Raw genomic sequence first — 24,938 nt, 5'->3', positions numbered from 1 at the left:
CAGCTGGATGCTGGGGAAATCACCAACTTGGAAGCTAAAGAAAACAGATGCCAATAGAACATCCTTCCAACTGCCTATGGGTTTCAAAATGGCTGTCCTGGAGCCCCCTGCGCTTCATGGCACCCCCAGCCAGCAATTTGTGAAAGTGTAGAGTAGGGGCCTCCCTGGGGTTGCGATGGGTTTAAAACGCAGCAGTATGAAGCTATCCACAGCAGCACGAGTTCTATGCCTGGCCAGGGAGCTACCCACATGGCACAGCAGACCTCTCCTGGCTCACCCGCTGCTCCCCTCAGCAGCGTATTTCAGTCAGTCTGCCTGTTCTGCTCCCCACTCTGTCTCTGGTGAATCCTCTCACGTGGCTCCTTATAATCTAATAATTCTGGTATCTTTAGTCTCTGGTGATCTAAGTACATGGTGTATTGCCTAGCAGATCTTTGTGAGCTATTTGGTTGACCTAAATTTCCAAAAATCTTAGACGCCTCCCAGAGTCCTTCGGTTAGTGTTAATGCCTGAGGCCACAGGATCAGCAAGTTACAGCTTGTGGGCAGAAGACGGCCTACTGCCTGTTTTTTACAATTAGTTTCACTGAACCCAGTCATGCCTATTTGTTTACACATCATCTGTGTCGCAGTCGCACTATAAAAGCAGAATTGTCTTCAATTCAGGTTAATCCGGATAGATCTTGAGATTAACTCTTGGAACTTTCTGGTCTTTTATTTCTCAATTTCATTTTTGTTGTTTCTCATGCATAAATATACATAAAACACCCTGTGTTGGGGATAAAACCACCACTAATCTTAACCCCAGGATATCCTCTTAATTTCTCTTAACCACATCCTTTAAATATGTGAACATTTTTAACCCTCTGCCCCTAAGCTTTCAATATCCTCTCCTTTTTGTTTTAGTAATACTCCCAGTAAATTTACTAAAAGTCCTTCTACATATTGAATGACAGTATTTTTTAGAACTGCAAAGAAAGTTTAGTAAAATATAAACTTAAAACATAAACTTAGGGGCCTCCCCTGGTGGTGCAGCAGTTGAGTGCTGGGCAGCAAAGCTGCCCACAGCCTCTGCAGTGCCGGTTCAATCCCTGGCGGCCGGCGAGGGTCCCACATGGCATGACAGACCTCTCCTGCTGCCCACTGCTCCCCTCAGCAGTGTATTTCATCAGTCTGCCTGTTCTGTTCCCTGCTCTGGCTCTAGTGAATTCTCTCACCCTCCCATGCTTCTGACTGTACCCAGTGCTTGTATAAATAAATCTTTAAAAACAAACAAACTTAGGGCTTTGTATACATCAAGTGCTGTTCTTGTCTCACTACCCCCTTCACATGAATGAAATCACCTGATCATTAACAGAACCCCGTGAAGTAGGCATTGTTATCCCTGTTTCACACACGAGGAAACTTTACAGAGAATGTTAAGTTTTTTAGCCAGGGTCTGTATTGGCAAACCAGGAGTTAAATTCTTTACTACAGTTTACATCTAATCAAGGCTTTATAGAGCTTTCTCCAGGTAAGTGAACAAAAACTGATCACTACAAAAAAGTAAGGCATAATTTTATTACTGTAACAGTTCTTTCCATCACAATGAAAATAAACTAAAATAACACACAACTTTACAAAAATAAATTTTTATTAAAAGCAGTAAAGTCTGAGCAGAAGACAGTACAAAGAGTATAAACAATGTAAACATCACTACATTCAGCTCAGCTGATTGAATGCTGAAAGACAACTCTAAATGCTCTATGTGCCCTTACTAGCAAGATACATGAACTCTATTGTACACAGAAAACACACTCTAGTTTTGACAGGAAAAAAGCATTTTATCGAAGTCGGTCCCAGCGCCAAATGCTGGCATCATCACAAACAGCTATAAGAATGCTGCTGTCTCTGCTAAAACTTGTTTGTCGAATAGCAGCACCACACTTATGATGAGTCAGTGTTGTACATCTAGGGAGAAAACATAATAGGTTAAATAAATACCATTCAAACATAACGTTGCAGCTAACACAAAATCGTGAATTAGAAAATGAATATTCATGCTATATAGAAAGCATTTAAAACAGAATACATTTCACCAAGAGCTTGATTTCAAATTTAGAAAAATTTGGATGTATTTTAAATTCAAGAGGCACCATGCATGTTACATAAAGAGAAATATGTTACCAAGGAACTCATGAAGAACAATCATTAATTAGAATTAAAAAAAATATTTTAAAATAACTCTAAGACAAGTAAATGTTCCAAACGATTTGAGGATGGCACTGCAGGTACTACTTCTATACTAGCATGACATTTTGAAGAAAAAGGCAGAAATTACAAATAGGAATTTCTAAATACTTACTTGGCTTTATGAGGATCTTCTACTTCTAAATCCCACACATAAAGTTTGCCAACCTGATTGCCCAATGCAAGCATCTGTATAGAAATTTTTAAAAACATCAAGTTTTCAAAATATAGTATTCACAGGCCTTTCTGGTGGCGCAGGGGGTTAAGATGCAACCTATGAAGTAATCCGCAGTCTATGCAGCACGAGTTCGATCCCTGGCCAGGGAGCTACCCACATGGCACGGCAGACCTCTCCTGCCTTGTCCGCTGCTCCCCTCAGCAGTGTATTTCAGTCAGTCTGCCTGTTCTGCTCCCCACTCTGGTGAGTCCTCTCACCCCCCGCATCTCTGGCCTATACCCCAACTCTTGTATGCATACATAAATCTTAAAAAAACAAAAAACTAAGAACTAATATCTATATTAAAAAAAACACTATTCAAGTCATCCTAAAAAATCTTATTTCAGAAAAAGCTCTAGTCTATGGTTATGTTTTTGATTATTTGTATTTCTGATTCACAAATATAATTAAGAGCAACTAACACAGTAGTTCCCTCTTACCTACATTTTTATCCTGCTGTTTTAGTCAACTGCATTCCATAATTACATACAATAAGATAGTTTTTGAGAAACCATTCACATAACTTTTTTTACTATATTATTTTTGTGAAGGTTTTAAAAATTCACATTGTTAGTATTCTTTCTTTTGCTTTAAAGAAATGTACCAAAAGCTATTTAAAAACTTGCAAAACTTTGCCATACAAATAAACTCCCAAGTAATTTGTTATTGCAAAATCCTAACAATCAAATTTCTTTAAAATTTTAGATAACTAGCATTTTGTCTCTATTTCCCATGATTTTTCTCAAAGTTTTTCTAGGAAAAAGCTACATAAAAAATTAACACTATAACCAACCGACTTTAAATCTCAGTAACAAATGTAAAGTAAACTAACTTTCACTGCTGACACCTGTCAATTTCATTTACCATGAGGGCATGCAAAGCCACAATGGTAGAATAAGTAACACCAAGGGCTAAAGCAATCAATACAAAACATCAATACAAATTCTTAAACAAGCTGTATATCAAAGAAAACTAAAATTACAATGGTTTCAAATAAAATAATTTTAGAATGCAAAATATGTGGCTACCTTTTGCCAGAAATCCATAGAAAACCTCATGTACCAAATGTCACACTGGCTGTAATCAAATCGTCCAAGAATAGTCACATTGGACTCGCTGGGTTTAATTTTATCTATATCATCTTCCATTTTGCCAGGTTTCCAGCATACAATGGCATTTTCACAAGACTTTAAAAGAGAGAGAAATGAGAAAAAAAAAGTATTACTTGTAGAACTGAAGTCTAAATATTAAAAACAAAGTTCTTTCCCTATTATCATTTGTGAATTGTCAGCTCTAAAAACTTGGTCATCCATCTAAGCACAATGACATACATTCATTCATATTTACAGAGTCAGTGTCCACACTTGAAGACAGTAAGTTTGATTATCAACAGAATTTGACAACACAAAAGCATTACACCATCTGGAATATTCATTTTGGAAATCATGATTTCTCTTCCAGATCAAACCAAATTCGACTCCAGATTCTTTGGCATCCAGAGACAAAAAGTGCTTTACAGCAAGATAAAAATACAAGCATTGCATTAGAAAACATGTTTCTTCAATGTGGCCACTTCTTACTTCATTAGTTTCATCTTTCTCCAGCCAACTGCCCATCCCACTCCTTTACTTAGATGACTATTAATCTTTTGTCTCCAGAATCTGTGCTACATTGTAGGTGTTTAACAGATATTGTAGGAAAGCTAATGAATTCACAGAAAGGGTCACAGAAATCAAATTATATAAGGCAATAAAAGCAGTGGTTTAACATCACAACACTAATATGGGGGTGGAAAGGAAGACTGAGATACACCTTCCTCTATCCTGTGGTACTTAAGCAGTAAAGAATGCAAAGGAAAAAAATCGCACAATACCGGGCACTCTCCATCTTACTGTGTAGATCGATGGTTTGCCTATTAAGGCTAGAGACCAGAGACTCTGCTGAGTATCTTACAATGCACAGGAGAGGCCCTCCATGAAAAAGAAACAGCTTGTCCAGCTTAATGGGTCAGGACTGAGAAGCCCTACTGTAGATGAAGAGTGGAAGACAGAATCTACTGGATCACATGTGACGTCCCTGTGGGGTCCAGTGGCATCTGGACGGCTTTACAATAGGGCTACAGGAAGATTAGGGAAGAGGCAACACTTTTTTTCTTTTCTCTGCATTTTTCAGACTTTATAAAATCCCAGGGCTATATGTTTATACATATTCTTACTATAATGTACCTCAGAGATCACCCAGTCTGACAACTATTAAGTGTATGATGAGATCAACAGCTTGTAGATTTTTCTCAAAGGACTTCTCTTGGCCTCTACTCCACCAAAACAGAATGTCTGAGAGAGAGGCTAACACACAAAAATTGTAAAGCAGCTCTTCTAAGTGTTTCTTACTACACTGGCAAAGAATTCTTAATTAAGAGAGTCCCTTCATGGAGAACTAAAGCACAGGAAGATAAAAAGAATTTGCCCACGCTAATAGATGGCTGCATTGGGAAAATTATCTGGAGAGTTTTTTAAAATTACAAATTCCTAGGTCTTGTGCCAGATTTAGAATATCTGGGGGTGAGACATAAGACTATTTTCACAATATTCTCCCAATGATTCTGCTGCAGTATGATTTGGTACTATCAATGACAATTCATTCAGTTCAACTTACCACCTAAAATGCAAAAATCTTTTCTTATAGTTTTAAAGCTACTGGCTTTTTACTCCAGCCTCTACTTGTCCTGCTAAATTTGGCTTAAAAGTCTGAGTAGCAAACATACAGCGAAACTCTAAGACTCTAAGGTACATATAGCAGAATGGTTAGGAGTCTCTGGACATGGAGACTGAATTCTCTGACTTTCTTTTGCCTCATTAATGTATTCCAGGCAGCAACTCAGCAATGCCAACAGGTGGATCTGGGGGAGGTAGGGGTGGAAATAAACCCTAACAAAAGCCTACCCTGTCTAGATAAAAGATCCAGGAAAGTGGCAACCTCGCAAGAGAGGAAATTTTCACTCTACTCCAGCCAAACATCACAGAAACAAGTGGACTCACTAGCAAAGGCCCAGAAGTAACTTTCTCAGGTGTTCAAAAGTGCACATATACCTTACCCTCCACTACCCTTTATATTAATCAGGTCACACATTTCTTCCTCTCTGGCTGGGGTGGCATCAGCTGAGGCCTAGAGAATCAACATGTTCACAGTGCGCATGCCCACCATGTCAGTACAGACTACCTGGGGAGCAGTAATGGGGCACCCTAGGCCCTGCCAGCGAGGGCGGCATCAAAGTATGGAGACACCATGTTAAGGGATCCATGACTTGCCCTGCTACCCGCAAGCCATGAAGCTGTGCTCCCTCACCCAGCTGAATATTACCAGAGGAAACCTGCTGTGGAAGGTCTACATAAGATCCAGACTTGTGATGTCAATAACAAAATCACTCATGCCAAGTAACAAAAATCTCAACTTTAATGAAAAGACAGACAATAGACTACAACATGGAGACAACACAGGCGCTTAACTATTGACAAGGAATTCAGAGCTGTTATCATAAAAATGCTTCAATGAGCAATTACAGACACTTAAAACAAAAAAAAGTCTCAGCAAAGAAAATACAAAGAATCAAATGGAAATATCAAAACTTAAAGAATTCAACTGAAGGATCCACCAGCAAAAGATACGAAAGAATCAGTAACTTTTAAGTTAGAACAACAGAAATTTCCCAAACTGAACAAGAGGAAACAGACTTTAAAAACGACAGTCTTGGTGATGAAAGAAAAGATCTGATATTCGAAACATCAGTTACAAAAAGAGGGGAGGACGATGATAGCAAAAAAGAATTTCAATAATGGCCGTAATTTGGGCTAAATGAAGTCCTCAAAAAATCATAAATGTACTACAGATTCATCAAAGTGAATGAACCCAGAAAAGGTAAATTCAAAAATCCCCTACTGGGACACATCATAGTCAAACTTCTGAAAATTAAAGACAAAGCAGTGAAAACAGAAGTAACACCTTGTCTACAGGGGGAAAATTAACTCCAATGAAGGCAGTTTCTTGTTAGAAAGCAATAGACCATTTTCCAAATGTTTAAAGAAAACTGTCAACACAAAATTCTATACCAGGTGAATACAATATTCAGGAATGAAGGGGAAATAAGGACAATTCTCAGACAAAGGAAAACCGAGCAGACTTGTCTCCAACAGACTTAACCTAAAAGAATAGCTACAGGAAATTTTATAAAAAAGGAAATGATATCAGAAGAAATTTGTAACATCAGGAAGAAGAAAGAATGGAAAAGTAAAATGAATATGTATAATATTCTTTCCTTTCCTCTTGAATCATTAAATTATGTTTGATGGCTGATACAAAAATATACATATTTATAAATTTTATGTGTCTACTGTGCATAAACATTTACCACTTCATGTAATAATCAATATATCAAGGTTCATTCATAAATGCTCTGAACAAAGTGAAAGACAGTTTGGTAAATGGATTAAGAAAACATGTGACCCAACCACATGCCATGGACAAGAAACCCCAGACGTAAGAATACATGTGGATTAAAAGTAAAAGGTTGGAAGAAGATATAGCATGCAAACATAATCAAAAGAAAACAGGAATGGTTTTATTACTATCAGATAAAGAAGACCTCAAAGCAAAGTACAAGACAGAGATGTACATTACTTAATGATAAAAGGATCAAGCCATATTCGTTATAGCAATACTAAGTATGTAGGTACCAACAGAGCTACAAAATGTCTTCGAACTGTAAAGAGGGAGTATAATTGGAGATGTCAACATCTGTCTCTCAAAAATTGATAAAACAAGTAGATAGAAAATCAACAGTTACTGAAGAATGCAACCACACCACCAACAGGATGTGACAGTTACAGAACACTCCATCTAACAGTTGAAGACAATCTTTTCACACTCCCATGAACACAACTAAAATAGGGTCATAAAACAAATCTTGAGAAATTTAAAAGAATCAAGTCACAAAAAGCATATTCCAGAAATCCATGAGAGATAATAAAAAAAAAAAACAACTCTCAACACTTAGAAACTCAACACACTATCTAAATTTATGAGCTGTAGCTATATCAGTGCTGAAAGGGAAATTTTAGCACCATTAGAAAAGTAAAGCATCAAATTCAATAATCTAAACTACCCCATTAAACCAGTAAAAGAACAGCAGACATAAACTACCAATTTTATGAATGGAACTGGCTCCCACCAGAAACCCTGCAGATTTCAAATGAATGAGGCAATACCACAAACAACTCTGTACACATAAACTTAACCTTACACGAAATGGAACAACTCTTCAAATAGCACAAACTACCACAACTCTTCTGAGCAAATCTGAACAGAGCTTTATTAAAGAAATTTGACTTGTAACTTAAAAACACCCTTCCTCCAAATATCTAGGTACAAATTATTTAACAGGAGAATTCTATCATTTACAGAAGAACTGACATATTATATATAATTATACATAAATTCCTGTAATTATACATAAATTCCTCCAGAAAAGAGGAGGGAAAACTTGCCAATTCATTTTATGAAGCCAGTATTGATACTGAAACCAGAGAGATAGTATACAAAAACAAAATTTCAGACCAATATCATACCTCACAGGTACAGACACAAAATTCTTTAACGAAATATAAGCAGGTAGAATTCTGCAAATATAAAAAGGATGATAAAGCATGACTTATTCCAGGGATACAAAGCTGGATCAATACTTAAAAACCAACCAATGTATTCCACTCCTATAGAGGATCAAGAACAACACATGATCGTATCAACTGGTATGGAAAAAGCACTGATAAAATCCAACACCCCCTCATGATAAAACTCTCCAAAAAGTTAGGAAGAGACAGCTCTCAATTTGATAGAGAATACCTAATAAAAAGCACACAGCCAATACACGTAACTGCAAAAGACTGACTTCTTTCCTTCCTAACATCGGAAACAGGTCAAGGATGTCTGCTCCTAACACTATTCAACACAGGACTGAAAGTTTTCAATATAATGAGGGAAGAAAAGGAAATAAAAAACATTCAATTTAGCCAACATAATGGTTAAATAGAAAAATCCCAAGAACTTGACAAAAATACCTTTAGAATAATAAGTAGTTCAGCTAAGTCACAGGATGCAAAATTAATATGCAAAAGCAATTGTATTTCCATACACTTGCAATGAACACATGAATGAAAATTAGAAATAGCAGTTATAATCATTCAAAAAAAGGACATACTTAGCTATATAAATCTAACAAAACATATATGGGGCTTAATGCTTAAAAGTAAAACACAGTAATAAAAATTGAAGATCTAAAATAAAAAATACCATGTTCATGGACTGGAGGACTAAGCAGAGTAGATATTAATCCTCCACCAAATTGATATATAAGCTTAACACAATTCCAATCAAAATTCTCCCTCCTGCCAAAAATGCAATCAAGGCTTTTCAAAAAATAAATATAGATATTATTCAAAAATGCAAATGAAAATGCAAGGGAACTTACATAGCTAAAATATTTCTGAAAATGATTAATAAGGTAGAATTCCAATTCAAAGGCTTATAAAGCTACTCTATTTACAACTGTGTATTTGTATGGGTGAAGTAGCCAAAAAGAAAATCCAGAAATAGTCTCAAAGGACAATTTTTGACAAAGGTGCAAAAGCAATTCAAAGAAAAGATAGTAAGTCTTTCAAGCTGAAAACAACTGGATATCAATATGCAAAAAATAAACATCTACCTAAACTTCCCACATTTAATATAAAACATAAAACTTTTAGAAGAAAATGCTGAAGAAAATCTTTAGGATTTAGGGTTTGTTAAAGAGCTTTAAAAATATAACATCAAACTATGGTCCATAAAATAATTTTAAAAAATCAATAAATTGAACTTTGTCAAAATTAAAAACATGTGCTCTGCAAAAAGACCCCTATTAAGAGGATGAGAAGACAAGCTACAGGTTGAAAGAAAGTATTTTCAAACTACACACATGACACAGGATTCATAGTTAGAATATATTAAGAACTCTCAAAACTCAACAGTGAAAAAATAAAGAAAAAAGAAAAAAAAAACCCAATTAGAAAATGAGCAAAAGATATGAAAAGACATAATTGAAAAGGATATATGGATGGTAAATAAGCACATGAAAAAGATGTTCAACACCACTAGCCATCAGGGAAATGCAAATTAAGACCATGATGCGATATCACTACACACCTATCAGAACAGCTAAAATAAAAAATAGTGACAATACCAAATGCCGGCGAAGATTCGAAGACACTGGATCTTTCTTACATTGCTGCTGGGAATGTAAAATGGCACGGCCACTCTGGAAAATAGTTTGGCAGTTTCTTAAAAAACTAAACAAACTTAACCATGACCCAGCAATTGCCCTTCAAGGCATTTAACCCAGAGAAATGAAAACTTAAGTCCACACAAAAAGCACAACTGTTTATAAGCAGCTTTATTTGTAATAGACCAAAAGTGGAAAGGACCAAAATGTCCCACAATAGATGACTGCTTAAATAAACTGTGGTACATCCATACCATGAAATACTACTCAGTAATAAAAGGGAGAGCTACTGATACACATGACAACTTAGATGGCATTGTACTGAGTGAAAAAAAAAAAAACAATCTCAAAAAGGTTCTACATTCTAGAAATGACAAAATTCACATGTGATAGACGCAAAACTATAAACATACATTGTACAATGCTAATTTTTTGAATTTGATATTGTAGTCTAAGTTATAGAAGTTATATATGCATTAGACAAAACTAGGTGAAGGGCAATTTGGAACCTCTCTGCACTGTCATTGATACTTTCAGTGAATATAGTTATTTCAATATCAAAAGTTTTAAAAAGGGTGGGGTGGGGGTGTGTGTGAAACTATACCCATAAAGCCAAGAAAAAATAAATTAGGTGCTGTCCAAGAAAATATGAAATGTCCTAAAATCCACATCAAGAAAAGAAACTAGATAATGATTTCTCTAAGTGTGCCACTCCTAAATGTTCAGATGACATCAACAACTTCTCTCAATTATCAGCAAAAAATTTGTAAATATATATACACCAATGTACAGCAAGGGCTCGCAAACTCCAGCCCATGAGCCAACTCCAGCAATCTCTTTTTGTATGTATGACTGAAATGCACAAACACACACACAAACACACATGCTACTGGCTTTAGATATTGTTTATTTTACAATATGAGGTATCAGAGAACAGTATCACTTGACAAGTTAATACTTGTCATCTTATTGGACCACAAATTTTAATTCATCAGTATGTTTTATGCCTAAAATGTTTCCAATTCTAACAAAATATCATTACACACACAAAAAAACAACACCCCCCCCAGCAATTTCCCATCTACCATCCAATTTACCAAACTGCACAAAAAAACTTTTCCCTGAAAAATTTCAACTCGTACAAACAATGGAAGTACAGCTTAACAACAGCTACCATACCTTGGAAAGTATCAAATCACCTAACCATCGCACACAATCGACATAATTCCTATGTATGTCTCTGGTAGAAAAGTCAGGAAAGTGAATTTTCTGAGAAATAAATGGCCTGAAATGAAAATGTCAGATGTTAAGTGGAAAAAGTATAGTAGAATCACACTAATTTTCATTTTTGGATTTATAAAACACTGAAAAGTAAAATACATCGACTATTAATTCTTCTGTCTTTGTAGAACTAGATTTCTCATCTATTTACTAAAGTCTCGATTCATTTTTAATTTTTTTTCCATCATCTGCCTCAAATTTGATTTATAAGAATTACAACTTCCCATCACAATTTTATAAACAGTATAAAATTAATCACTTAAATTCTGGTTATCCCACCAGTGATAAGCTATTACATTACCACAATGAATGGTTCTCACAGAAAAATTCTAAGCTACCTACTCAAATCCTTTAAAATTAAACAGTAATTGTCCACAAAAGTCAACATATCTAAATTATTTCAAAAGACAGTCATCTTTACAGGAACAATGATACATCATTCCAAAGGCTGCTAAAGATAAGAATAGATGAGAGTTTTGCTTTTAGCAACACTTTTAAAATGGTATATGACAGACATTTGACATTAGTTAGGACTTTTCTTGTATTTAGGAAAGTATGGCATTACGTTTGCCTTAAAGATGCTTGTAAGAAAATTATAAAAATGAGTTGCCACCAATTCTGTATTTAATTAACAGCATATCTAACATTTCTGATCTAGTGATTCCATTTCTAAACTGAAATAACTATAGATGAATGATATGCCATGAATTAGAATTAGAAATGTCTTAGGCAACTTACATGTCCTCCTTTCCTCAGATATAAAAAGGATGTTGAATTGATCTCTAACATACCTACCTAACATATCTTCCAATTCAAATCCTGCAAATTTTATTAAGTTATTAAAGCTTTGATAAAAATTTTTAATGCATCTATAATTATGTTGTTTTTCATTAACATACATAGATAAGGATAGTTGTAAAGAGGTATTAATAATAGCCTGATAAGATTTTGAAAGAAGTTACTGAACCAAGAATTAAGGCATTCAAAAAGATATTTAAAAAACTGCTAAGTTCCCACACACATTATCTATGGAGCAAGAATTCTGCATTGAATTTTCTTCATTTAATAAAGTAAGAGCATCATATAAAGCAAAATATTAAATTATCATGAGTTAAAATTAAGTACCCCAACTTAAAAATTATGATTTTCTGTTTTGAATTAGAATTTACAGTGTTGACAATGCTAACATAACATATTCTGAAGGGTCATTTAATAACACAATAAGTTTAAACAACATTAAACATCTGTAACTCCACCATGTAACTTCTCATATGTGGTATACAGAGAAAACAAACAAATGGATGAAGGAAATAAAACAAACTTTTAAACCTGTAAGGTCAATTGGTAGTTATCAGAAGGGTAGACGGGTGGTTAAGCCAGATAAAAGGAGTCAACTGTATGAAGGACAGACCTGGACTTTTAGTGGCGAACTTAATGTAGTGTATATACATATACTGATTTTTATTTTTGCATAGAAGAACTGGGGTGAAGGTCAGAGGTGTGGGAAGGGATGAGAGGATTCACCAGAGACAGAGTGGGGAGCAGAACAGGTAGACTTCACTGAAATACACTGCTGAGGCAAGCAGCAGTCGAGACAGGAGACAGAAGAGACAGGTTGTGCCATATGTGGGTTAGCTCCTTGGCCAGGGATTGCACTCAGGCCTTCGCAATGATAGCTACAGCTCTGAGACTTACTAACCCCTAGGCCATGATGGAGGTCCCACATGTTGATTTTTAATGACACACACCTTAAACTTTAAGTGAAACGTGCTACAAAAACTACAAAATGAAAATCAGAACAGTTTAAAGTGGATTTTGAACAAGAACCACAGATTAAAAATAAAGGACTTCCATTAGAAAATTGGTCAATTTTATGTTAAGTTATACTCTATTTTTTAAAAATGGGGGCTTCTAAACGCAATGTTGAGGTTTCTGTAACAATTTGGGGAAAAATAAAACACATTCATTCAACAGCATGAGATAGCACACTGTCTTAAATATCACAACTGTTACCTGTTAGTTTTATTTGGGTTATAATCGTAAGATTCCTTAATTGCATTCATCATTCTCTTTGAATTGATCCTCCAAAGTTTAAGAGAGTGATCCATACCACAGGACATTATTTTTTCACCCAAAAGATCATAATCCTGTATGTAAAACAGAAAAAAATAATGTAAACACATAAATTTTTACAGATTAAACCATCCAATTTTCACCTGACATATAATATAGTAAAAATTGTACTTTAAACCCCAAGATTAACATTTTGGAATTTCACCTAAAATACAGGATTGCAACTGCTTTCAAACTTAGTTTAACTGATTTGTCACCACCATAGTATATGAGTTTAAACAGAAATAGAAGAAAGCAAAATCCTTTATTTTATCCAATTATCTTTAAATACTTCCTCTGCTTGATTATGAAGGTATTAAATCAAATGCTTAGATAAAACAATTATTCTGAAACAAAAAACCTTCAGCTACATTTTTCTTCATCTAATCCTGATCAAGCAATGAAACTGATTTCTGTATATGAAACTATGAGTCTTAACGGAAATTTTATCTGTATATCTGAGTGAAAACACTTTAGTTACAAAGGTTTTAGAGTACACTTTTAAATGTATAAAGAACAAGATGTCTAAGAAAGGAAATCACATATTTTAACTTTTTCATGTGCTGTTTACCTTTAATAGGCACTTAATTGGTCATCTATTCTAACAACCTTATTCCATCTTACTTCACAGACAAAACACCGAGATACAGAGATGCTATTCCATGTAGCATAGATGGTACATGTGTTAGTGAAAATCTCAAACATCAGTTCTGCTAGCGGGAAACTCCTGCATTACAGACTTTACAGACTATCTTCCAATTTCACTTTAAGAGTTAACAGAAGAGAGTTCTACATAAGGAGGGCATTTTCCTTACTAATCTGGATATCCTATCTTAATCTAATCTAAACTGATCATGAGCACTGTTTTTACAAAAGCCTAAGAGCTATAGGTTTGGTGTTTACTGAATTCACAGTTCTAGTTGCTGTTTCTCCTAATTTACTCATTTTCAACAGCAGTAAGATTCCAACAGAGTCAGCAGGGTTTTTTTTTTCTTTTTTAAAGATTTATTTATTTATTTATTCATACAAGCACTGGGTACAGTCAGAAGCCCGGAAGGGTAGGAGGATTCACCAGAGAGAGAGCGGGAGCAGAACAGGCAGACTGACGAAATACACTACTGAGGGGAGCAGTGGGCATAGCAGGAGAGGTCTCTGTGCCATGTGGGACCCTTGCTGGCGGCCGGGGATCGAACCGGTGCTGCAGAGGCTGTGGGCAGCTTCGCAGCCCAGCGCTCAACCGCTGCGCCACTGGGGAGGCCCAGAGTCAGCAGGTTTAATTTATAATCTTAATACAGGATGGTAGAATTAGCTCTTACACATTTAAAGCCAGATGGAGAATGTTATTGCAACTTCCAGAAAATCCAGGTTGACAGGATATCATACAGTAGGTATGATTCTTACAAAAGCGTACAAATCCCAACTATAGGAATATTTAATAACTACAATTAAAATGCCATAGGCTTCAAAATATGGTACATCTTTACACAGTTTATTGAAAGATAAATGATATACTGTAAAATGACTACACAAGCTATAAATAAAACATTTAAGCCAAATAATATAAAAATATAAAACCTAACTTAAAGCATTTGTATCATATCATTATAATAGATTATAACACCTAAAAATAAAGATAATACCGTGACATTTAAACTTCAGTGCAAGCACAATAAACCACTTCCTAAAAATGGATGACTATATTTCAATTTCAAATAAAAGGCAAAATAAAAATTAACACAGTGAGTGTGGAGATTTCTTGACCTACTAAACATAGAGCTTCCATATGATCCAGCAATTCCACTCCTAGGTATTTATCCAAAGGACACAGAAACATCAATTCCAAAGAACACCTGCACCCCTATGTTTATAGCAGCACTGTTTACAATAGCTAAGCTTTGGAAAAAACCCAAATGCCCAAAAATAGATGACTGGATCAAGAAGATGTGGTACATATATACCATGGAATATTACTCAGCATTCAAAAAAGATAAACACATGCAATTTGCAGCAACATGGATGGCGCTGAAAGGGATCATGCTCAGCGAAATAAGCCAGAAAGAAAAAGAAAAATACCGGATGGTCTCACTCATAGCAGGAATCTAGAAAACTTAAATAAGGGACCAGGAAAATGATTAACTATAAGAAAGTGAAAATCAAAATCAACAAAAAACTATGAACCAGAGACACTTTTAGGGGGGCGGGAGGGGAGGGATTGGGGTCAGAATGGGGGGGGGGGCTGCAATTGTATGGGGAATATAAAAATAAAATTTATTATTTATAAAAATAAATAAAAAAAAATTAACACAGTGACTTTAGATTAATAAAGGAAAAAAATCACAAGTCATTAGTATTCTTCAGGAGTCCTGGTGCTGGTATAAAGGGCAAGAACAGAGATAAAGCACAGAGATTAACTTGCTTTTTTACTTCACCTCTAAGAAAAAAACCCTGTATGTCACATGCATGAAAAACTGCCTGGCAGGCTCTATGAAGCAAACCATGTATTTTATAATAAAGAAAGAGGAACATGGGAATTGTTCAAAACTTTGTACACATGAAGGTCTCTGCTCTGCAGCTTTCAACTTACAGCGCTTAGAACTTCATCCCTGTGCCCTTCCACACCTCCAAATATCGCCACCAACGTGTCCGTCTGGATATTCCATAAGCGTAAAGCATGATCTAGTACAGAAAAAAATTAAGATGAACTATTATGATTCAGTCACAGGACTTTCAAAACCTCTTTAAGTAAAAACTTTAGAAGCAACTTTATATAATTATGTAACATGTAGATTTATTAGAGACTAAGGTCAAACTTTCAAAATGAAATATTCATAAGATCTTAATATTTTTAGCTCACCTCAAATAATTTCCTTTAAATATCCTGATATAAAGGAAATATGCTTTTGAGATAAGAAAACATTTATGACAAAACTAGCTTATCCCTCCACTGAATCCAAATTTACAAATTAAAGGGGACCCATGAGATTTACAAGGTTTCTAGAGTAAAATCAAAAGATAATTGAAAACTACATATTTTGTGATATGTTTTATAGTATTAGAGGACTTCTTGTTACTTTTCTGCTGAATTTATTTCTGGGCCGTAAGTTTTTGTTTCTTCAGTTTCTTCTGTGTAACCTGCTCTTCTGATTTAAGAAAAATGTTGTTTTTTCTGTAAAGATATTTTCAATGTGGCAGGGAGAGCTCATGTACAGGTGAATCTGACCATGAGCTTTGTAAGTTCTGAACATATCATGGGGGACTTGTGCACCTGGATGTGCTCAATGGCCAGAGAATCTACATCTAAACTGCTAAGTTAGGCATTTCTCGCTGCATTTTTAAGCACATGAGCACTATTTTGGGGGCACCAATCCAAGCCCCAAAGATTCATTTAATTATGCATACAAGAACTGGGGTAGAGGACAGAGGTGCAGGGGGTGATAGGATTCACCAGAGACAGAGTGGGGAACAAAACAGGCAGACTGACTGAAATACACTGCTGATGGGGGATAGGGGGCGAGTCAGGCGAGGTCTGCTGTGCCATTTCAGTCATCTCCCTGGCCGGGGGTCGAACTTGTGCTGGAGTAGCTGTCGATAGCTTCCTTTCATTAGGTACTGACTTTCAAACTTAAACCTTGGCTGTTAAAGGAAGATCACTCTGAAGCAGTTTTATGTAAAGGTTTTCACTTAAGGCTACTCTGATATGATCAGACCTTTAAGAACTTGACTAGAATAACAATGTAAGAAATAGAAAGAACATTATGTAGAAATAGGAACCCACCTCATTTCAGAAAACTCAGAAATGATTAAGAACAATTAAGAGGTGTGTCTAAACCCAGAACAAACTTATTATGCCAACAGAGACAAAGAACTATGTAATGCTTTCTCTTTATATGTATGGGAAATACTTCAAGGAGTTATCCTGGAAAATTTAGCACTTTTAAGGAATTCTATAGGGAATCCTTCATGAAATGAAAGTTTACACACACACACACAGCTGCAGATATATATGCAAACAGACACATAAAAAGAGCAAAATGATTTTGTAGGTACATTATTCCTTATTATATGATTGGATAGAGCAAAGACAATTTGTAAAAATAACCTTAATTAAAACTCTTAAAAATGTCATAATTTTGGTGATATGCACATAAAATTAATAAAGTTCAATAGTTCAATTGAGAATGAAGTCACAGAACTATCATATAGCAATATGGTAAATAAGAAGGCTCATATATAGCTAATCCTCAGTACTAATTTTTTTTTTACATCTGATGTTAACAGTGTTATTTATTTTTACTTTTAAAAAAAAAAGATTTATTTACTTCTGCACACAAGGGCTGGGGTACAGGCCAGAGGGGGGTGTGTGTGTGTGTGGGAGGGGTGTGAGAGGATTCACCAGAGACAGAGTGGGGAACAGTACAGGCAGATTAACAGAAGTACTCTGCTGAGGGGAGCAGCGGACGAGTCAGGAGAGGTCTGCTGCACCACATGGGTTGCTCCCTGGCTGGCCGGGGATCTAACTGCAGAGGCTGCGGACCGCTTCACAGGTGTGTCCCAACCCTTTGCGCTACCAGGGAGGCCCTATTTTTACTTTTATTATTTTTTTTAAAAGATTATTTATTTATTTATGCGTGTAAGAATGGGTGTCTAGGCCAGAGGTGTGGGGGGGTGAGAGGATTCACCAAAGACAGAGTGGGCAGCAGAACAGGCAGATCTACTGAAATACACTGCTGAGGGGAAGAGTAGGCAAGAGAGGAGAGGTCTGCTGCGCCATGTGGATTAGCTCCCTGGCTGGGTATAGAACTCATGCTGCAGTGGCTGGCAATAGCTTGATGGCGCTGAGACTTTAACCTCTGCACCACCAGGGTGGTCATATTTTTACTGTAGATTTAATGTTTTATTTACTTACTTACATGTTTGTTAATTTGGGGATGGTCTCTGACTTCTCCCCACCAGGTGTGATTCCTGTAGTTCTCCCACCACTACAGCACTGTGACCTATCACCACAGTTCCTTGTGGTTTTCCCTCCCCTATTTAACAGTGTTATTCAGGGGTCCTTTCCCCAATGCTTGGTTTGTAAACCTGAGATTTTGTAAACCTGAGATTTTTCTACTGAAACTTAACTGCTGTAAATTCTTTTTGAACTTGGATTTCTTCCTTATGTGTTTGTCCCTTAAAAAAAATTATCATTTCTAAATAAATGGGACCAAATGAAGGATTTCTTGTCTTACCTTTACTTACTGACAAGAGAAGATTGGGATCTCTTGGGTGGAATTTCAGTTCATTGATAGCATTTCCATGGCCAACATAGTGCTACAATTAAATTTCAAACATTTCAAGTTTCATATCTAAAAATCAATAAATTCTTTTTCATTAATCTTAGTTTTACTTAAAGTAGTATTTCTCAATTTTGACTGCTTATTAAAATCACCCAACAAACATGAAGGTAAAAAAATGCTCAAATTCACATCTGTAGATGTTCTGGTTTGATTAGATTAGCTGAAGCACAAGCAAGTGCCTTTAAAAGATCCTTAGATAATTCCAATGTGTCCCCAGGGATTTGTAAAAGTTCTCTGAATACCAACTTTCAACTATTTCACCATTTTGATTTATTACAAGGGACTTTTAATTTGGGTATCTTAGAAAATGAACTCAGTATGTTACTGTTCATTTAGAACTTCTCAGAATAAGGAGGGAGGTAAATAATTTAAAGAGAAAATCTTGCAGATAAAATTTTCCCACTTATTCTTTAATATGCATTACCCAGATGTGACAGGCATCAAAAGACTTTTCTGAAACAATAAGCAAAGTACAAATCAAATTAAAAATTTTACACTGGATCCACTAGTTTAAAATCCAACATTAAAAAATTTTCAGATATGCATAAAAAAAGCAGAACTATAATTTAATCCGACAACCTACCTTTATGCACTGCATTGTTATGGGATTAATTATCCTAATTATGCCTCTAGATCCAGCCACAGCCAGTAGAGGATGGCTTGTATTGCTATCGTATGTCCATGCACAAGTATAAAAATTTTCATCAGCCTAAGAAATGTCAGTTAAGAAATACTGTTTGTAGAGGAGGCAGCGAGGGGAAGAGGTGGCGGCGCCGAGGAAAAAAAAAAAAAGAAACAGTTTTTGAAAAGTAAACACACCAATGATTACAATAGTACATGGAAACCCATTTTGCTTTTATACTACCAGATTTAACCTCTAAAATCTATAACAAATAAACAAACCTAAGCCTTCACCTCAATTTTGATTACTTAGCTGTTTGTTTACCAACTAAATGCTATTATAGCAGCTACACGACAATAAGTGAATGGTGACAGTATACCAATAAAACTTCACTTATTAAAATAGGTGGTCAGCTCCAAGAGTTGTAATTTGCTGACTCTTTCTATATTTTAATACTTCTGACTACATGCCTCTTGATCAAGATTAGTAACTACTCAATTTTGCACTGTTTCCTATGCAAGACGTATCTCAATATGGCAACAAGTCATTTATTTCTATATCATCTAGGGGAGACTAATGTACCTCTCTTTTCTTGTGTGCTGTTTTACAAATGGATCTGGAACAAACATCTTTAAACTTGGACAGATGTCTAACCCTTTGCCTTTTTAAATCTTTTTCCTTATGAACCCAGTTGCAATACTTTATTTTCTAAACTGAACTTCTAATTTTTTTAAAAAAAGATTTATTTATTTATTTATTCATACATACATACATACAAGCACTGGGTACAGTCAGAAGCGCGGGAGGGTGAGAGAATTCACCAGAGCCAGAGCGGGGAGCAGAGCAGGCAGAAGGACCGAAGTACACTGCTGAGGGGAGCAGCGGGCGGCAGGAGAGGTCTGCGTGCCATGTGGGACCCTCCTCCGGTGGCCGGGGAGCAGCCAGGGATCGAACCGGAACCTCAGAAGCCACGGGCAGCTTCACAACCCAGCGCTCAACCGCTGCGCCACCGGGGAGGCCCTGAACTTTTAATTTTTTTGCCTATAGGCTGTGTTGATCAAATACTTGGCAAGACTGCCAGTCACAGTTTCTGATTAACCCAAGTTATCAAAATACTATCCTAAATTGACAAAATTCTATTAAGTCAAAGAAACAGGAGCTTTTAGTTACTCTTTGCAACAACTGTCTATTACTGAACTTCAAATGCTCATCTTTAGCCACCTAAACCTTCCTATTACACCCACCCTACATGGATTCCTAGGGATCAGAAAACTACAAAAATTAGTTAGGAGAAATCTTTTGGGTGATGGTGATAGTTACGCAAGAGGATTCGGATAGACAGGACAATGTAATTTTAAAAAATTAATCAATTTAAACAAGTTTTGGTGTAGTTATTTAAAGTCAATTTCTTTAGCCAAAGATATTAAAAGCCCCAGAAAAGGATACATCAGCATCCACATAAGATTGCAACAACCGGATTTCTCCTTGTGAGTGACATTCATATAAGGTAACCTAATGAAAACAAAAATACAATAAATGTTATTTTAAACAGAAACACTCTCTTCAGCATTTAAAATTATTTTAGTCACAGATGTGCATTAATATACTATGGAGGGCTTCCCTGGGTGACACAAGAGGTTAAGCACAGCACTTTGTTTTTTGTTTTGAGATTTATTTATTTATATAAGCACTGGGTACAGTCAGAAGGGCGGGAGGGTGAGAGAATTCACCAGAGCCAGAGCGGGGAACAGAACAGGCAGACCAATGAAGTACACTGCTGAGGGGAGCAGCGGGTGCGGCAGGAGAGGTTTGAGCGCCCTTTGGGATGCTTGCCGGTGGCTGGCGCTGCAGAAGCTGCAGGCAGCTTCACAGCCCAGCGCTCAACCACTGTGCCACCAGGGGAGTTCCAAGCAAAGCACTCTGAAGCTATGCACAGCCTCTGCAGCACGAGTTCAATCCCTGGCCAGCCAGGAAGCTACCCACATGGAACAGCAGACCTCTCCTGTTTTGCCCACTGCTCCCCTCAGCAGTGTATTTTAGTCAGTCTGCCTGTTCTGCTCCCCACTCTGTCTCTCACCCCCCACACCTCTGGCCTGTACTGCAGCCCTTGTATGCATAAATAAATCAATCTTTAAAAAAAGATAAAAATACAACAGAAACTATTGCCTTAAAAAGTTCCTTTAGACTTAAGGGAGTCATAAAGTTTAACGCATTATATAATTTTCTAAGTAATAACAAAATGATTTCTATCTCCAATGCTTATAACATACCTTAATTGCAAAAGTTCTTCTAAATGAGTAATACTGAATACCTCAAAAGGTGAAAATACCTTATAAAGTATAAATACTTCCTAAATTTGTAGTTTATCATCCTTTAATTAGGTTCTTAAAGTCTTAGGGAAGGAGTGAGACAAAATGGCAGCAGAGTTAAGAAGATGAGCTCATCCCCTTGAGATTGCAGCAGAACAAAGCCAAAACCACCTGAAGGAAAAATGGATGACCATACACATACTAGAAGCAACACCAGAAGAAAGAGGAAGGAAAAACTGTAAGTGACCTGTGTTTACAGTGAGGCTGGGGTACTACAACCTCCAAGAAATAGTACAACCCGTAAGAGGGAGAAACAGCTGCACTGCAGAACCCCTTACTGGCTCAGGGGCACATGCCAACATTAGGATCATCAGACCTGGCACTACAAAAAGGGTGTACTATTGGGGGAGGGCTACAGGCTCAGGTGTACAGAGTTAGGATTACTGGTCTGAGCCTGAGACTCAGGCCCAGAACAGCCTAAAGCCTGAAACAGTAGAAAGAAACAGGTTGGAACACCTGTCTCCTCACAGAAGAGGCTACTACTAAAGCCAAGACTGGGATAGTCAAAACACCTACCACCTCACACATCAGGGCTAAATCAAGAAAAATGACTATTTGCGTAAACCAGAATTTAAGCACCTTGTTAGTAGTAGAAGAAAAAGCTCCAGGATAAGTCCCTGTGCTGAAAAACAGAAGAAAGTAACTGCCAATCTACTGCGCCTATCAACTACAATCTGTGCCTGTTGCATCTGGTGCTCAATAGTAGTCTAGAAGTGGAGGCTGACACATGACTATAATTGGCGCAAGGGGTTTAGATGCAGCACCATGAAGCTATCCACAGCCACTGCAACAGGAGTTCGATCCCCGGCCTGGGAGGTGGTCCACATGGCGCAGCAGACCACGCCTGACTTGCCCACTGCTCCCCTCAGCAGTCAATCTGCCTGTTCTGTTCCCCACTCTATCTCTGGTGAGTCCTCTCACCCTCGCCCCCGTACCTCTGGCCTGTACCCCAGTTCTTGTATGCATAAATAAATCTTAAAAAAAGGGCCTCCCTGGTGGCGCAGCGGTTGAGCGCTGGTTTGCGAAGCTGCCCGCGGCCTTTGAGGTGCCGGTTCGATCCCCGGCTGCTCCCCGGCCACCGGAGGAGGGTCCCACATGGCACGCAGACCTCTCCTGCCGCCCGCTGCTCCCCTCAGCAGTGTACTTCTGTCCTTCTGCCTGTTCTGCTCCCCGCTCTGGCTCTGGTGAATTCTCTCACCCTCCCGCGCTTCTGACTGTACCCAGTGCATGTATAAACAAAACAAACAAACAAACAAATAAATAAAACATGCCTCTCTCTCTCTCTCTATATATATATATATAAAAAAAGAAAACATTAAAAAAAAAATCTTAAAAAAAGAAAAAGACACTAACACTGAGGAGTTGCCCTAGGGAAGGGGATCACTATGGACCCACACATACAACTCCGGTACCCACAGCATAGTAAAGAGCTTGAATCCCTGATCCCCACTAATCCCTTGGGACGCTACTACACTAGCCCTTTTTTATCTACGACTATGCTTTTTTTTTTTAAAAGATATGTTTATCCTTTACCAGAACCAATTCTTCCATTACGTCAACAGGTGCAAAGACAACAATCTAAAAAGTCTACCTCTATCACAAGCCACAAAAAGTAAAAATGAACAAACAGAAGAACACAGCACAAATGCAAGCTTCTCAGTGCAATACAACTGTAAAATATGACTGAAGAGGACATGAAGATAACAGTTACAACAGCACTTACAAAACACAAAACAATGGAGAAAACATCAAGACCAAATATGGGGCAGTTACAATTACATGTAAAGGAGCTGAGAAATATTATAACTGATTAAGAACAAAAACAATTGAGGGGCTTCAACAAGCGGACTAACACAAGTAAACAAAATGAGCTGAAAAGCACATTGTCCAAGAACACACATACAGGACAAAGAGAGAAAAAATAATAAGAATTGAGAACAGGTCTTTGAGATAACCTAAAAAGAAATAACATCTGCATCACGGTGGTCCAGCAGAAGAAAAAAAAGGCACAGAAAATTTATTTAAAGAAAGAATTGCTAAAAACCATCTCAATGTCAAAACCAAGCCACATAGGTATCATCCAAGAGGCCCAAAGGATTCCAAAGAAAATACTCAGACAGAGGCCTCCCTGGTGGCACAGGGGTTAAAGTTTCAGCACTATCAAGCTTATTGCCAGCCACTGCTGCATGAGTTCCATCCCCAGCCAGGGAGCTACCCACATGGTGCAGCAGACCTCTCCTGTCTTGCCTGCTGCTCCCCTCAGCAGTGTATTTCAGTAGGTGTGCCTCTTCTGCTCCCCACTCTGTCTCCACACCTATGTCTCTGACCCCCGCACCGCTGGCGTAGACCCCAGTTCTTGTATGCATAAATAAATACAATAAATCTTAAAAAAAAAAAAAAAAGAGAGAGAGAGAAAACACCCAGACAGACATACACATTACACTAATACTGCAGAAGTCAACAGCAAGGATAGAATACTAAAAATATCGAAAGACAAAAGGGTAGCCTATAAGGGAACATCAATCAGACTGTCAGTGACTTGGTCAGTAGAAACATCACAAGCACAAAGATATTGGCAAGAGACATTTGAAGTACTTAAAGAAAGATTTCCAAGACAGAATCCTTAACCCAGCAAGATTAAACATTCAAGATAGAAGATTTCAGGAACTTCACTGAAAAGCAAAAACTAGAAGAATTTATTAACACCAACCTACAAATGAAAGTAGTCTTATAGGGGTTCTTATAAAGCAAAACAACATATACAGAGTTAAGGGCCTCCCCAGTGGCGCAGCAGTTGAGCAATGGGTTGCGAAGCTGCCCGCAGCCTCTGTAGCGCCGGTTCGATCCCCGGCTGCTCCGCGGCCACCACAGGAAGGTCCCACATGGCGCGCAGACCTCTCCTGCCGCCCGCTGCTCCCCTCAGCAGTGTACTTCGGTCCTTCTGCCTGCTCTGCTCCCCGCTCTGGCTCTGATGAATTCTCTCACCCTCCCGTGCTTCTGACTGTACCCAGTGCTTGTATGTATAAATAAATAAATAAATCTTTAAAACAAAAAACAAAACAAACAAAAAAAAACAACCAAAAAAATATACAGAGTTAAGAGATACATAAATCATGCAACCTGGAGGAGGAGAGTAACGAGGCCCCATCTGAACAAGTTGGATACCAGATCATTGAAGAGATCACACATATAAGCCCATCAAATACTAATGTCAGCAGAACCTTCAAACAAAAACGAATAGAAATAGCACAGCAGACACAATGAAATTGAAAGAAACAAAAGATATAAGACCTCAAAAAATTAAAAACACAAACCAAAAAAAAAAGGGCAATGAGCATCTGTATCTCAATAACCTTAAATATAAGTGGCCTGACAGTTGCTAAAGTTCAATATCCATTTATGAGGAAAACCCTCAAAATACTTGGGACAAAAGGAACATACCATAACTTTATAAAAGCCCTATGTGT

At 37.2% G+C, this 24,938-nt stretch overlaps 1 protein-coding gene across 3 annotated transcripts in view; it reads right to left on the bottom strand.

Annotated features, from left to right (window-relative positions):
- Positions 1-1,822: 1,822 nt before the first annotated feature.
- Positions 1,823-24,938, bottom strand: part of EED (embryonic ectoderm development) — a gene marked incomplete at both ends in the record, with an annotated part of 35,992 nt that continues 12,876 nt past the window's right edge. The window contains 10 exons of one of the 3 annotated variants that reach the window (XM_084253390.1): positions 1,823-1,949; positions 2,344-2,417; positions 3,474-3,632; positions 9,713-9,787; positions 10,931-11,036; positions 13,046-13,179; positions 15,729-15,820; positions 18,373-18,454; positions 19,064-19,189; positions 20,549-20,614. In XM_084253390.1, the coding sequence (XP_084109516.1) occupies positions 1,823-1,949; positions 2,344-2,417; positions 3,474-3,632; positions 9,713-9,787; positions 10,931-11,036; positions 13,046-13,179; positions 15,729-15,820; positions 18,373-18,454; positions 19,064-19,189; positions 20,549-20,614 (1,041 nt within the window). The remainder of the gene's footprint in view (positions 1,950-2,343; positions 2,418-3,473; positions 3,633-9,712; positions 9,788-10,930; positions 11,037-13,045; positions 13,180-15,728; positions 15,821-18,372; positions 18,455-19,063; positions 19,190-20,548; positions 20,615-24,938) is intronic. The other 2 variants (XM_084253391.1, XM_084253392.1) reach the window with 2 other exon arrangements.

Source organism: Talpa europaea (genome assembly GCF_964194135.1).
Source record: "Talpa europaea genome assembly, chromosome: 1".
Classification (NCBI taxonomy): Eukaryota; Metazoa; Chordata; class Mammalia; order Eulipotyphla; family Talpidae; genus Talpa; species Talpa europaea.
Note: the sequence above shows the minus strand (reverse complement) of the source record. Positions and strands in the feature narration are given on the sequence as shown.